General features: G+C 26.5%; 1 protein-coding gene across 1 annotated transcript; it reads right to left on the bottom strand.

The window, feature by feature from the left end:
* Positions 1–9: 9 nt before the first annotated feature.
* Positions 10–6,773, bottom strand: LOC127250460 (uncharacterized). The gene is made up of 8 exons (XM_051273763.1): positions 6,421–6,773; positions 6,177–6,272; positions 5,320–5,403; positions 4,708–4,868; positions 3,856–3,973; positions 2,517–2,652; positions 1,687–1,865; positions 10–413 (listed from the first exon to the last, which is right to left on the bottom strand). Exons 1-8 carry the CDS (start codon positions 6,667–6,669, stop codon positions 174–176), a joined length of 1,263 nt encoding a protein of 420 aa, XP_051129720.1. The 5' UTR covers positions 6,670–6,773; the 3' UTR covers positions 10–173.
* Between the last annotated feature and the right edge of the window lie 8,639 nt (positions 6,774–15,412).

Raw genomic sequence — 15,412 nt, 5'->3', positions numbered from 1 at the left:
AAAAAAAAATCAATCCAAGCAAAAAATACTATTCACCACATTGTACCCATAAAAATATTCCGATCAAGTTTCAAAAGCATTGCTTATAATCGGGTAAAGTTTCAATGAAAAATGGTGTAGAATTGCCGCAAAAAAATCATCTTAATTCGAAAAAATATCATGTAAAGTAAATTCTAATCAATGGCGGGATCTTTGTACCTCTTGAAAGTATTATCTATATCTGTAAGGACTTCAGCTGCCAAAGGTCTCTCAGTCATCAAAAATGCGTCCAAGTCTTGTTTTAGTTGGTCCATCGATGTCGCACCAATTATTGAACTGGTAATAAATGGCTGGTCGCGCGCAAATGCAAGAGCTAGTTCGACTAGGGTTAGCCCGTGCTTCTTTGCTACATCAAGATATACTGCTGTTGCTTCCTGGAAGTTGAAGTTGCAAAATTTATTGAAATTTTTCAAAGAGGAAAAAGTGCATGGAAACAGAAAACATGGAGTTTTTTTAGGATAATTTGTACACCCAATGCTTTAAATGTAAACAGATAAATAAGGAATTAGGATCATACATATAGTTCTTCTAAATTATGGGTAAATAACAAATTTAAAAATTCAAATTTAAAAATATAAACATAAAATTTTTTTTTCTATCTATTTCTTTACTTTGCAACTCAAAAGTTTTTTTCTATTATTTCTAATTTAGAATCTCCCAAAATTTTTGCAACTTTTCTTTATTTACACAATTATTTCTATCTTATCTCTTTAAGAATAATTCATAAAAACATACTCAACAAAGAAAATAAAAAATAAAAAAAATAATTAAAATTAGAGTAATAATTTTTTTAATCACTAGAGTCCTTTATCATTTTAGTCTGCAACTAGATCCTGACGCAAATTAATTTTACAATTTTAGTCGTCCGGAGCTGGAGATGCCTATGTGTGGCACTCATGTGGCTGGCCGGAGGACATGTATCCGTCAAGTAAGCTAGCGGACACGTAGATTTTTGTTTTCAAATTTTTTGTAAATTTTTTATTTTTTGAAAAAGACAAAATAAATAAATTAGATTTTTTTAAGAAAAAATAATTCATGTATCCGCCGGGTGTTGCTGACTTGGCAGACACGTGTCCTCCGGTGAGTCACGCGGGTATCACGTAGGAATCTCCGGCGCCGGAGGATTAAAAATTCAAAAATTCTCCACTTAGGGGACTAATTTGCAACAAACTCCAATTACAGGACTAGACGAGTTACGGACTAAAAAAATAATTTATCCTTAAAACTATATATATACCACTTAAAAACACTAGAAAAATAATAGGATCACAAAGCATTATTTTTTTCCTACGAAACATAACATCCAACAATTATTTCACAAAAAAAAAAATCAAAACACACACCAAAAGAAAGTATTTAAAAGCACTCCTAAATTCTCAAAGAACGCCTCACCGCTATTTGCTAAATTCCAAAGAGCTCCCTTTGTGAAGACATTCAATTGTACTATTTAATCAAGATTTTTTATTTTTTTTTTGATGTATTCTTTGTGCAGTGATGTTACTAAACCTAGATATTATATCATTACCCATAAAAAAAAAACATTTAATCAATGATGATCACCTTGGAGAAGTAGAGCATCAAAAATAATATGTTTGTGCAAATGCATGAATGAGATACCATGTTTAATGACTGACTAGTGATGCATACCTTAGACAGGGACTTGTTGTATCTTTCCATATAGCCCGGGAACAGGCTAAACCTCCCTTTCTTTGCAGCTTCTGAATTAGGGTCGAGATATTTCCCGGACAAAGCTCCGCCCGCAAGTGGCGAATAAGCAAGTAAGCCAACGTTGCAGTTCTTCGGGTGGCAAACTTCAACAAGGTCAACTGGACACCATAAATTCAAACAAATGAGCCTAAAACAATTCAAATGATAGAATTACATCAGTTAGTTGCATCTCGGAAGCACAATGTGAGAAATGGAAATTCAAATTTCTAGATTTTGGAATGCATTCGTAGCGTTTGAATATCTCAGCAAAATACAAATCAGGTGTCAAAACTCTTCCTGGCATTCCACCTTTTATCGTTCACTTCTTTACTTTATAAAGCTTGTAAACAGTCATGGGGTGTAATATGCATTTTTGGTTACAAAAACATTACAATGAACGGGGAAAAACCAGCTATCTACGATTTGTTTTGGGTTAAAAACTACCGATATAATTTACCCTTGTCCTTAAAGTGTAATAACAATGGTCAACTACGCGCAAGGAGTTCATACAACAGTAGATCCGCAACATGATTATATGGTCCATAAGAATGATTCTGACAATCCTATAATAGTATCACCATTCTTTTCGAAATGCAGATATGTATTGATTTTCTATTTGCTTTATAGCTCTTTCTTTCATTCTTTCATTAAACAAGCTCGAATAGAAATTTGAATGATCATAAAAGACAGCTAAAAGACACGAGCGGGATAGAGAAAGTAATATGCTGTAAAGGTTAATCTGCCCTTGATCAGATAGGAAGATAACTTACGTTCGAACTTGCACCTAAGCAGCAGACTATAGTAGTTCTGGATGCTGATTATTTTTGGTAGGCCTTCACTTTTGGCAGCATTAACAAATTCCATTACTCCGTATGAGGTTTCATTGGAAACACCAATGTATCTAACCTGTACAAAACTAGTTCATCATTAATAAACTTGCCAATATGGACTAAAGGGTAATGGAAAATGACACACACACACACAAATATATCGATAAATTTCAACCACAGGGCAGTTATGCTCTTACAATCATCTACCAATGTATATCCACTTATTCAAACACAAACAAGGATTTCATAGAATATCAAAGCAATTGTGACACCCAGGCTCGCAAACTGTGCAAAGCCGGACGTGTTAAGATTGTAGACTAGCCCCACAAATCAACACGAGTCCTTCCGGAAAGACTTCTAAGGGGTCACCCATCCTCAAATTAACTCTAGAATTCTTTCAATAGAATTCCCGAAAATGAACCGCACATTATTGAAATGAGTAGTTTATTCAATCCATTTAATTATTATTTAATCTCGAATAGCCTAACACCAGCTCATCCACACATGGGAGTTGGCCAAGTAACGGCACAACTCCGGAGTATTACAACAATGCATAGGGAAAAGTAAATAATAATAATAATATTAAAAATAGAAAATAAAAACTATAACAATTTAGGCAAAGTTGCAATTAGAAACCCCTCTGAAATGCCAATTCTATTTTTAGTATAAAGAAAGTAATCCCACCACAAGTTCAGGTTGGTTGCAATGATGGATTAGTTTAATTAATTTAGTGGCATGAACAGCAAATTTCCACAATTTATGTTGGCTTGAAATAATAGGATTATTTTATTTTATTTTATTTTATTTTTGGCATTTCATCTATACAAATTTGAAGTTGTCAATCTGGACAGAAAAATGTTGTGTGAAACACAATCCATTGAACGGTCATGTATGCCGCATGCAACGTTAAACTATAATCTGAATAGCTAGAAAATTGTACTAAGATCACAAAAAGCTGGTCAATCATTGTATTTCACTTTGTCATGGGACTAATATAGAAATTAACACTTCTTGTGGGAGTAATATTAGAAGTTTGCCAATGCACCTTAACATTACATTGACAACATTGGCAACTGTTGATTGAGAGCTAAGATATGATTATTAAGCATTTAACAAACTTTGTGATTTACCAGATTCAAGACACTATTGATTATTGACTAAGTTAAGAGGTCAGAAACAAAAAAATAAACCTTATTTGATCAAAATCTAGTTAACCTTGATTGCTGCGCAATTGCAAATGCCAAAAAGCATTTCAGGAACAATTATAGTGTATACATACCTTCCCTTGATCAATGAGCTCCTGAAATGCCCTCAGCTGCTCAACAAATGGCACACTTGGCCTCCATCTTGAAGAATCATACAAATATTCTCCAAACAATGGAACGTAACGATCTGGCCTGAAACAAATTAATATGTATTATACAAGGATATGTTAAAGATACAAACTTCCATGAGTGTATTCCAGCAAAGCCTCAGCTAGATAAGAAACAACTTTATAATATATTGACTCTGGATATATCATTAGTTGAAACGTAGCTTCCAGCTAAAGCAAAACTCGAAGTTCAAAGCACCTGACAACTACAAACTGAAGCTAGTTCCAAATGTAAAAGGATTTCAGATCAAGGAAAAGTCTTCACTATGTGGGTGAGTTAGTTTTCTGTTGTTTTATCCAGTGCACTTAATGTTCATATTATTAAACGTTAACAGAACATCATACGTTGTGGATCATGATACTGCAGCAATAACTAGGTGAACAAGAAGCACCTTGAACACAAAGCAACTAACCATTGTAATTAGCATAGGCCCAAATATAAAATGATATGTAATATTGCTTCAATGGAGAAAAGGCACAAATTATGACCATATTCCTCCAATGTAAGATGAGCAAATTTTAGAAATAGACAAATATATCTAGCAACTAAAGGCATAAAGCTCATTCAGAAGAAGTAGAGGGAACAGACAGGTCATAGGTGCTCCAACTTATTTTAGGATTGAAAAGACAACAAGACGAAAGAATTATTGAGGGACAATCAAGAGAAGTTCCATTCACTTGAATGTGAACAAGTTGGCAACAGATCACACAAGAAAAGAAAAGAAGAATAAGAAATGTGAAGAGAAACTATGAAGTTACCAATGTATTTGGAGCAAGTCAATGTAATCCGTATTAAGCCGTTTAAGACTTTTCTCCACACTTTCCTTGATATTAGCAGAATCAACTCGCGCAACACTTGAATTCTCACGAATATATGATATTCGCTCACTGTAACCACAAAGTTTTGTGGCCAGAATGACCTAATCAAGATAAATGCCATACTTAGCAACTAAGCATAATTGCACAAATCTTAATAGATATTTGAAATATGAAGTATTACTCGAGAATGTTCGAATACGTTTAAAAAATGGGATAAATATCATAAAAACTTTACTGCAAGTCAAAACCTTAACAAGAGTTTAAACCACGAAAAGCTGAAGAAATCTAGGATCAACTTATCTAGAATTAACTGGAATTCACTAGTTCATGTTAACAGATAATCAGAAGGATTTAGGCTGTTGTATAGCACACAGTTGAGGACTCCTCTGAAGAAATTTAGATCATCAAATCATGGTAACAATCATTTCTAGAAAATTTCAAAACTCGAATCAAAGAAAGGGGAGATAACAGAAAACATAACAAAGATATCATCCTGGTAAGACTATCAGAATTCTGAAGAGAAGTTCTAGCATTGGTAAAGCATTTAAACACCTTATCTCGAGGCTGTGACTTCAACCAGCTTGCAATATACCGATCTGTCCTTCCTTGAGTCTCTTTTTTCACAGGAACAGGATACTTGAACATCAACAAAATAAGAAGGTAAGTTAATAATCAACCTTATTTTCAAGAAATTAATAGAAAAGGAGAGATTATTAGTCTAGAACATGAAACACTGCGTGCAATTGATATGCATTCTATTAAAATCTTATAGGAATTAGACTCACAGCTCAAATCCTAGACTTACAGATGAAGACAATGGATCCACTAGCAACTAACCCAACCAAATTTTAACCATTCTAACGCGAAAATGTCTCTACTCTTGAATGCTCTAGGCTATGTTTAACATGCTCGTGCAGATCTTACAGGCAAAGTATTAAACATCCTAAATAAGGTTGAAATCTAATTATGCTTGCTATAGTACTAATGTACATCTCATCACAAATGCTTTTAGCCTTTTACTATATTATAATTTGATATATGGTAGAGTTTCTTTTGAAATCCAGTTCTAGTCCACGAGTCCACACAATCCAAAAACATTCAAAATATGTTTATTGTGCTGCTCCAAAAACGTCACAAATGGAACTGTGAATCATAACTTATCTTGAGATCTCAATCCAAATCCATTTTGACAATTTTCAAGGACCAATGGTATCCGTTAGTAAAACCTTCCGTACTTTCAGGTAAGATTAGTTAGTAATTGCAATGTTACAAAACGACCATATCAGAGAGTAAAAAAGTGTTCGAAGCGTAAGTGAGAATTTACCAAAAATCTCCACATAGGCACAAAATGTGCAAAATATATCATAATTCATATCATTTTATCAATCACAAAGAGAAGTGGTATTTACCATTTCTGCAGTATCTAAAATATTAATGCCACGCTCAAATGCGTAACAAAGCTGCTCGTGAGCCTCCTTCTCCGTATTCTGCTCCCCAAATGTCATCTGCAAAAAAATGCATAAACACACAGCTGTATAAGCAATTTTACCTCAATCCAGTTCCATAAATCACCGAGACATCGTTATAAGAAAAAATAAGCATGAATCACAAACAATTTCGACGAATTCAAGTCAAAACAAGGAAGGCGCGTACAGTTCCCAGCGTGATTTCGCTAATGACGAGGTCGGAATCGCCAAGTTTTCTGTACTCCAGCTGATTTTCTCGGCGTTTTTGGCAGAGTACAACAAAAGAGGTGTTGTTCCTCCTCCATTTTTGTAGCGGCGGGGGATTCCTCCGGCGAAGAGCTGTGTGGAGTGTGGAGCGACTAGCAGAATTGAGGCGCGTTGAGGTTCCAGTGGTGGAGGGGAGTGGAGAAGCGCAGAAGGATGATGCCATGGCCATGGATTGTGTACGGAAGCAATGGATAAATGGAGGGAGCGGAGCATATAAAGTGGCGGGCAGCGGATCGCGTGCACCTGTCCTCTCTGCGCTTTGTTATCGCGGAACTGCCGTCTGTTTGTTTGTTTGTTTTTTTTTTTTCTTTTTTTATTAATTAGTACCCTCTATTGAAATCGATATGATTTTATATATATATATATATATATTTTATCCAGGTTAACATTTAATATAAAATATTATTTTTTATGTCTTATATTTATATATATTAATTTATTTTTTTTAATTTTAAAAATATTAGTATTATATTATGATAAAATAGAAATAAAGATAAAAAGATTAAGGGTGTATTTGTTTGGGAATTGGATTAGATTTCTGCTATTCATTCTATTTTTTTTTTCAAAAATATCATATCAAACACCTATTTTTCATTTTTTATATTATACTAAAAATCAATTTTACATTCAAAATATTACATCAACACCTATTTATATCACATCATACAACTATTCAAATTCAAAATTTTTACTATTCAAATCTAACTCAAAATCCAAACCCCAAACAAACACACCCTAAATTAATCTTATTAATATTATATGATATAAAGATAATGATATTTGTGTAATACTCCATCCGTCCCGCACAGATGACCCCATTTACTTTTTGGTACGTCTCATAACTTCTTTCTATTTTTGGCAAATTTATCAATCTTAAATATACTTTATAAATATAAATTAATTTAATTAAACTTCTAACATCTTACACTTAGAACCCACTCAAAACTTTTTTTATTTCTTATGTCTCCTCAATTAACAAATATTCTTATCTACCTTTAAAACTCCTCATTTTTTATAAAATTAATTTATGATAATAATAAATAAATAAATATGATATCCATATTGCATATATTTTATTGAGATATAATTGTAAAAATATTTAAAATACCAACAACACTACACGGATAAAAAGTAATAATATATTATATTAACTTATTATTAATAATTTATACTACCTAAAATACCGTGTCCCTAACAAAATGCTACATCTTCCGCGGAACGGATAGAGTATATTCTAAATTAGAAGGGTATTTGTAACGAAGAAATTAATACTTTGTTACGTGACAGACCAAAATGAAAAAAAATAATAATAGATTGTTAAGGGACAGATGAAGTATTTTTTATATTACAAATACAATTTACAATACCTCACATAAAAAAAATAAAATAAAATAAAATAATATTATTTTTATTAATCAGTGGAATAGTGTAAGTTGGGGTGTGTAAGACTATTATGACATCTTTTAGCTTTGATTTCACGTAAAAGGTAAAGTAAATGGAATAATTATATGTATGCAATTTAAATAAAAATTAAAAATATTTTGTTATCGTTGTATAATTACGTTTCTAAAAAAAATAGATACTTTGAAATAGGACGGACGAAAAACGATAAAAAAAATATTTTAAAATGAGGCGGGAAAAGGAATATAGTCGCTTTGTTCTTCCAACAAAATTTTGAATTGTGATTCCGCGTCATTGTATTAACATTGAATATATTCTTTTATTTCTATAATTTTTTATATAAATGTCATTATATTCGTACTATAAGACATCAATTGGAGTATTTTTGTCAATTTTCCTTTGATTTGTACTACGTTTTGATATAATAATTAATATTAAAAAATCAAAACGCAAAAAGTAAATTTGACTCTTAGAATCGGACGAAAGTAATAATAACAATACAATTTTATTTTTTTTTACAAAAGTCAAAACAAAATTCAAATATTCATTACAAAAATTCAAAAAAATCAAATATTCAATTTAAAATAATACTCCCCCTGTCCCATAAAAATGATATAATTTTCTATGTTTGTTAATCCAAGAACAAAGGTATCACTTCTTAATTTAGTAATTGTATTACCTACCTAACATAATAAATACCTTTATAACTTACAATATATTACACAAATGACATCATTTTTATAACACACCATACTAATAAGGACAGTTTCGTCTTTTTTACTACAAACTAATACTTCCTCCGTCCCATAACAAAGTATTCATTTTTCCATTTTAGTCCGTCTCATAACAAAGTATCAATTTCCTTTTTTAGTAACTGTACTATCTACCTAAAATTACAAATACCCTTACAACTTACAATATATTACACAAATGTCATTATTTTATATCACACATACTAATAAGGTTATTTTAGTCATTTCTGCTTTATTCCTACTATATCATAATATAATACTAATATTTCTAAAACTACGTGAAAAAAGCAAATGGATATTTAATTCCGGGACGGATGGAGTATAATATTAATATTACAAAATTTACATGCAAAAAAACAAACGATGATCTCGTTGCAAAATCGATGGAATATATTTTATAATTTCCCGTACCCCACACAAAAATCAATTCATTTAAAAACGTTACTAGACCGTTGTAAAAGAAAAATAAAAATAAAAATTATTAATCAGTCTTAGAAAGTGAAAAATTGAAAGAATAAAAAAATCTAAATAAATCCCGCATCCAAGCAAACGTGGGTTGGGCTTGGGCTTAGGCTTGGGCCGAATATTCATATGTTTTAAATTTATTACAAGCTTTTTTCAGTGAACTTTTATAAATTGTTTGTAAATTTTTTTAGACGCTATTTTTTAAATAAAAGTATTTTAAATAAAAAGTAAAATAAAATAATTAAAAATATTTTAATTAAAAAAAAGACTCCCTCTGTCCAGCTAATTTGTCCCCTTTAATTTAGACACGAACCTTTAGATATTATATAATTAGTAAATAATTTAAAAGTATATTAGTAAATAATTATAATTTAATTAAAATAATTATAAATTAGATTACAATGACTAAATAGTTTAATAAAAAAAATATAAATTATAAATTTTAAAATATAATTAAAATGTATAAAATAGACAAATTAAATGAGATGTGAGAGTAACAAACAAAAACTAATATTAATAAATGATAAAATATTTAGATTATCTTTACTCATTGCAGCAACTATAGTAAAAATACAATTAATTTACAATAATTTTATTATAACAATTTTATATTATTTTATATAATTTTTTATATTTATAAATTACACTATAATATTAATTTATTATTATATTATCATCGAAATATATATAGTTTATATTTTATTTAAAAATTACATATATAAAAATTAGCATTTATATTACATATATAAAATAATTATTTTTAAAATAAAAAAGGTCATATAATTTTTTACAAAGTAAAATTACACAGTTATTTTTTAAAAATAAAATTATATGTCACTTTTAAAAAATAAAATTATATACATTTTTCAAATATCACTTTTAAAAATATAAATTATATATCATTTTCTATAAAAATAAAATTACACCATCCCCCAACTTATGTGTAGGTTGGCGAAGCCCTTATTTAATTTTATTTTTGAAATAATACTGTGCATTATTTTATTTTTGGAATTGGTCATTTTTTTATAGTTTTTTTTTTTTGTATTATATAATTTATTTATTTTTTTAAATAATGTGATTTTAGTGTTTAGAAAAACAAAATATTCTTTCTGTCCTAAACATATCGCGCACTATTTGAGTTCAGCACGAGAATTTAGATTAATAGTATTAAGTAGAATAATTTGAGATAATTTGGAGATTAAATAATGTCATTAGAAAGATAAATGCATATTTTTTTTTATTTGAGCGATATGATGGAATAAAATGAAGTGTATGTTATATATATATAATTAATTATTTATAAATTCGAAAATATTGCAGTAAATTTGGGATAAAAATAAAATAAAATATTGCAGGGTGTTTGGAATAGAGGGAATATTATTTTATTTTTTTTTTATTTTTTTTTGGAAAGGGATGTGTAATTCTAATCTTTTGAAAATAATTATTTTGTATATTTCTAATAAACAATTATATATAATATTTATATGTGTATGGTAATATATGTTATAAAATTAAAATAAAAAACAATAATATACTCCCTCCGTCCCAAAAGTATAGTCCTATTGTATTGGACACGAGATTTAAGAATATTGATATTATATTGGTAGTTGGTAAAAAGTAAAGATAAATAATTTTTTTGCCCTTGTGAGTATATTAGTGTAAAAAGCAGTGGCAATTGTGTAATAATAATGAAAAAATATAGATAGTTTTATGGTGATATGGTTATTTATAGAATGAGACTATTGTTTTGAGACGGACAAAAATGGTAAATAAGACTATTGTATTTGAACAAATTCAGTATATTATAATATGAATTATATATATTTGGGTGATAATGTAATAAAAAATTAAAATTAATTGTAATTTATAAATATAAAAATTTATATAAAATAAATTTCAGAACAAAGAATCTGATGGTATGGAAGTAAACGGGTGCCTGCAGACGGAGATGACCATATATATGAAGTATTATTTACTTGTGTCTGTTTGGTTTGTATTATAATTTTAAAGTAATAAAAAAAAAATAAATTACTATAAAATATTATTTTTATATTATGACAAATTTTTATATCTAAATTTTATTATTTTTCAAAAAAAAAAAACTAAACAAACACATTAACTTTAATTTTATATTCAAACTATTATGAATTATAATATAAAAAAATACTTTAAACTAAAAATACTGAACAAATATATTTTAAATTTTATATTGAATACTATCACGGTTTTTAATATAAAAAAATATTTTAAACAAATACTAAACAAACATATATGAACACATATTTATATCAAATTAAATAAGTAACTATTCAAATTCAAAACCCAAACTAAAAAAACAAACACACCCAATGGTTGAATATAATATTTGCAAGAAAATAAATATATTTTTATTAGCAACTACAAAATTATATGATAATTTATTTTTTTTTTAAATACAAAAGGAATAGAACCCAAATTCAAAAATTATTTCACCTAAAAATATCAATTAAAAAAAATACCAATTAAAGAAACCAATAAGTTTGTTTGGTTGTGGATTTAGAAATTAAGTTTGGAATGATAAATAGTACTATAATTTTTCATTTGAATAATTAATAATATTATATAAATATTTTTGATATTATGTTTTTTAACATAAAATTAAGCTTTAATCTAATAAAAAATTTTAAAATTTTTTTGTTTATATTTTTAGAAAACAATGTATAAACCCAATCTATTATATTATTTGACATTAATATAAATTACTCCCTCCGTCCCATGTAATATGAGTGTATTACGGTAGACACTGGAATTTAGGTAAAGTATAATTAGTAAGTAATTAAGAAGTGTATTAGTAAAAATAATTATACATTAAGATTAAGATAAGCAAATAATTTAATTAAAATTAAGAAAATTATAAAATTTAAAATAAAAAATGCAATTAAAATGCATAATTATATTTCCAAAAATAAAAAGAACAATTTATGTAGGACGGACAAAAATAAAAAATAGGGACAAATTATGTGGGACGGAGGGAGTATATTATATTATATTGATCATTTACGTGTTATGGACTATTATATTATTATGAACATTGTGCTGCCAATGCAATAACATGATTATTATATTGTGATCGACAAAAATCATACATATTTTTTTAAAAATATAAATATATTATACATATTTGTTATTTTTATATTATTACAATACTTTTTTATATTTTTGTATATTATTAAAAAAATTATAAATTGTTATCTCAAAGTAATTAAAAATAACATTAGTGTTGTTTTTTTCTGGTCCATAGAGAAAGAGAAATCCAAATTTTCTTTTCCATCTCATACCAATCTAGAAGGTGAGGAATATATATTTACAACTCTTTTAGTCCTTTAATTAGGTATTCAAATATTTTTTTTTATATAATTTTATATATATTAGTATTATATTGTTATAGGGGTGAGCATTCGGATTTTCGATTTGGATTTTGCAATTCGAATCGATCCAAAAATTCGAAATTTTTGAAAAAACCAATCTGAACCGAACCGAAATAATCGAAATCCGAAAATTCGTAATCCGAACTAAAAAATTCGAACCAAACTGAAAAATTCGAAATTATAAATATTTTTTTTAAAAAAATTTAAAATTTAAAATTCCTTTATATTTTATTATTATTTTATAATATTAAATATATATATAATATATATAAAAATTAAATATATTAAAATATAATTAATAAATTTGAGTTATTTATATTAAAATATAATATTTTCTAATAAAATATTAAATATATATAATAAAAAAATATATTAAAATATTATATTTCGGATTAGTTCGAATTTTAAGTATACCGATCCGATCCGATCCGAAAATCCAAAATTTATTAAAAATTCAATCTGATCCAATCCGAAAATCCGAAAAGTTCCGAACCAAATTTTAAATTTCGGTTTGAATTTTCGGATTGCGGATATTTTGTTCACCCCTATATTGTTATGTAGCAAAAATAAAGTTAAAAAAAATTAAAATATTTTTATTAGTATTGTATGATATAGAAGTAATCATATTTGTGTAATGTATTATAAATTGTAAGAATATTTTTAATGTTATATATATAGTACAGTTATTAAAAAAAATAAAATGAATAATTTATTATGAGATAAACAAAAATATAAAATAAATAATTTGTTAATGGACGGAAGGAGTACTATTTTTTCACATATATAGTATATACTACTCTGTCCCATAATTAGGTGCACCATATGTCTTTTGTGTCATTGTATTTAATATTGAAAATATTATTATATTTGTATAATTTACTCCACAAACGTTATTGTATTTGTATTATAAGAAACTAATAAAGATATTTTTATCATTTTCTTTTGATTTGGACCACGTATTTATATAATAATTAATATTCAAATATCAAAATACAAAAAATTAATAATACTCTTATTATGAAACAAATGTAATAGTATTATTTTTAGCCAAACACGTTTAAATTTAAAATATTATGAATTTTACTATTTTTAGCCAAACTAGTTTAAATTTAAAATATTATGAATTTTATTATTTTTAGCGAAGCACGTTTAAATTTAAAATATTATTATAAATTCATAGACAATATTAGATACATCATCCTCTGACTAAAATAAATGTGGATAGGATATTAAATTCAGTCATTTTCCAACACCTATCTCCTTTATATAGGGATAGTATAGTATTTATTTTATTCAAAAAAATTATTTAAAGTATTTTACGTTTTTTTTATAAAATTTATGTAATTTATATCTTTATTTAGAATCAAATATCAGTTTTGGACAAGAGGATGTTTCGTGCAAATTTTATATTAACACAAGAGAATTTCACACAATATATAAAATATAAAGGATGTTATATAATTTACCCTTGAATTAATTTATACTTTCTTTGTCCTACTTACTATGTTTATTTTTCCACTTTTGTCAATCCTACTTATTATATACTTTAATCTCCTTTTAAATTTTTTATTTTATAATTTTTTAATTCTAATTATACTAATTAGTTATCTTAATCTTAATCTATAATTATTTTTACTAAATAATAATATTTTTACTAATACACTTCTTAATTATTTACTAATTATACTTTACCTAAATTCTCGTAATAAGTCCAAAAATACCTGGGACGGAGGGAGTACTATTTACCAAATTTATTGTTTTTTTTTTAAATATTAAATCAAATATTACTATTTTTTTTGTCCGTTTCATATAATTTGTCTTTTTTTCTCTATTCGAAATATGGTTATACATTGTAATGATATTTCAAATTTTATAATTTATAATTTTTTTAATATTAATTAAATTATTTAATTATCTTAATCTATAGTTATTTTTATTATATAATAATTATTTTTAATTATTAATTAATTATATTTTATCTAAATTTTCGTATTTATCGACAATTTATTTGGAACAACAGAAGTATTTTGTTATTTAGGAAATTAATCTATTCTTTTTTTAAAAAAAATAAAAAATTATAGTCCCCACATAAATAAAAAAATATATATCTTATATTCAATTATTATTACAAAATTATCATCACTTACTATATTTCATATTCATTCATTTATTATGGTACATACATATCAAGCACTATTCTCCATATATTATCATTATTAAAATTTATGTATAATTAATTTATAATAAATAATTTTATTTATTCATAATTTTTTTATTTATCATATTAATTTTTTTTTTATGATTTTTAAATAAAAAAGATGTAGTACCTCTTCTATATTTTTCACTTATTTCATTTTTATATTAAAACGATATAATTAATTCGGACAAATGGAATAATATTCTAAAATTAGCATATAAAAATTAATTGGATACACACATCCTAAACTAATGGATTATTTCTACTTGATATATTATATTATATAAAAAATATATATTTTTAAAATTATTTATAAAACATTTGTTTATATAATACTCCCTCTATTTCAATACAACAGTCCTGTTTATCATTTTTGTTCGTTCCAAAACAATAGTCTCATTTTCATAAATAATCATATCACTATAAAACTACAATTACTTTTTCATTATTATTATACAATTGTCACTACTTTTTACGCTAATACACTTACAAAGACAAAAAAAAAAAATCTTTTACCTGTACGTTTTACCCACTATACTCTGGATTGGAGGGAGTATCATAATTTTTGTATCAATGTATCTATTTTATTAATTTAGTAGGTACCAAAATCAACCTATCATTTTCCTTATACAATAAATTGTGTGGGGTACCCAATAATTTGGGGTTGAAAATTACTCATAGGGCAGTGTT

This window comes from Andrographis paniculata, unplaced genomic scaffold, assembly GCF_009805555.1.
Source record: "Andrographis paniculata isolate CXL003 unplaced genomic scaffold, ASM980555v1 Contig37END, whole genome shotgun sequence".
Taxonomy (NCBI): domain Eukaryota; kingdom Viridiplantae; phylum Streptophyta; class Magnoliopsida; order Lamiales; family Acanthaceae; genus Andrographis; species Andrographis paniculata.
The sequence above is the reverse complement of the archived record's forward strand: the minus strand, read 5'-3'. Positions and strand labels throughout refer to the sequence as shown.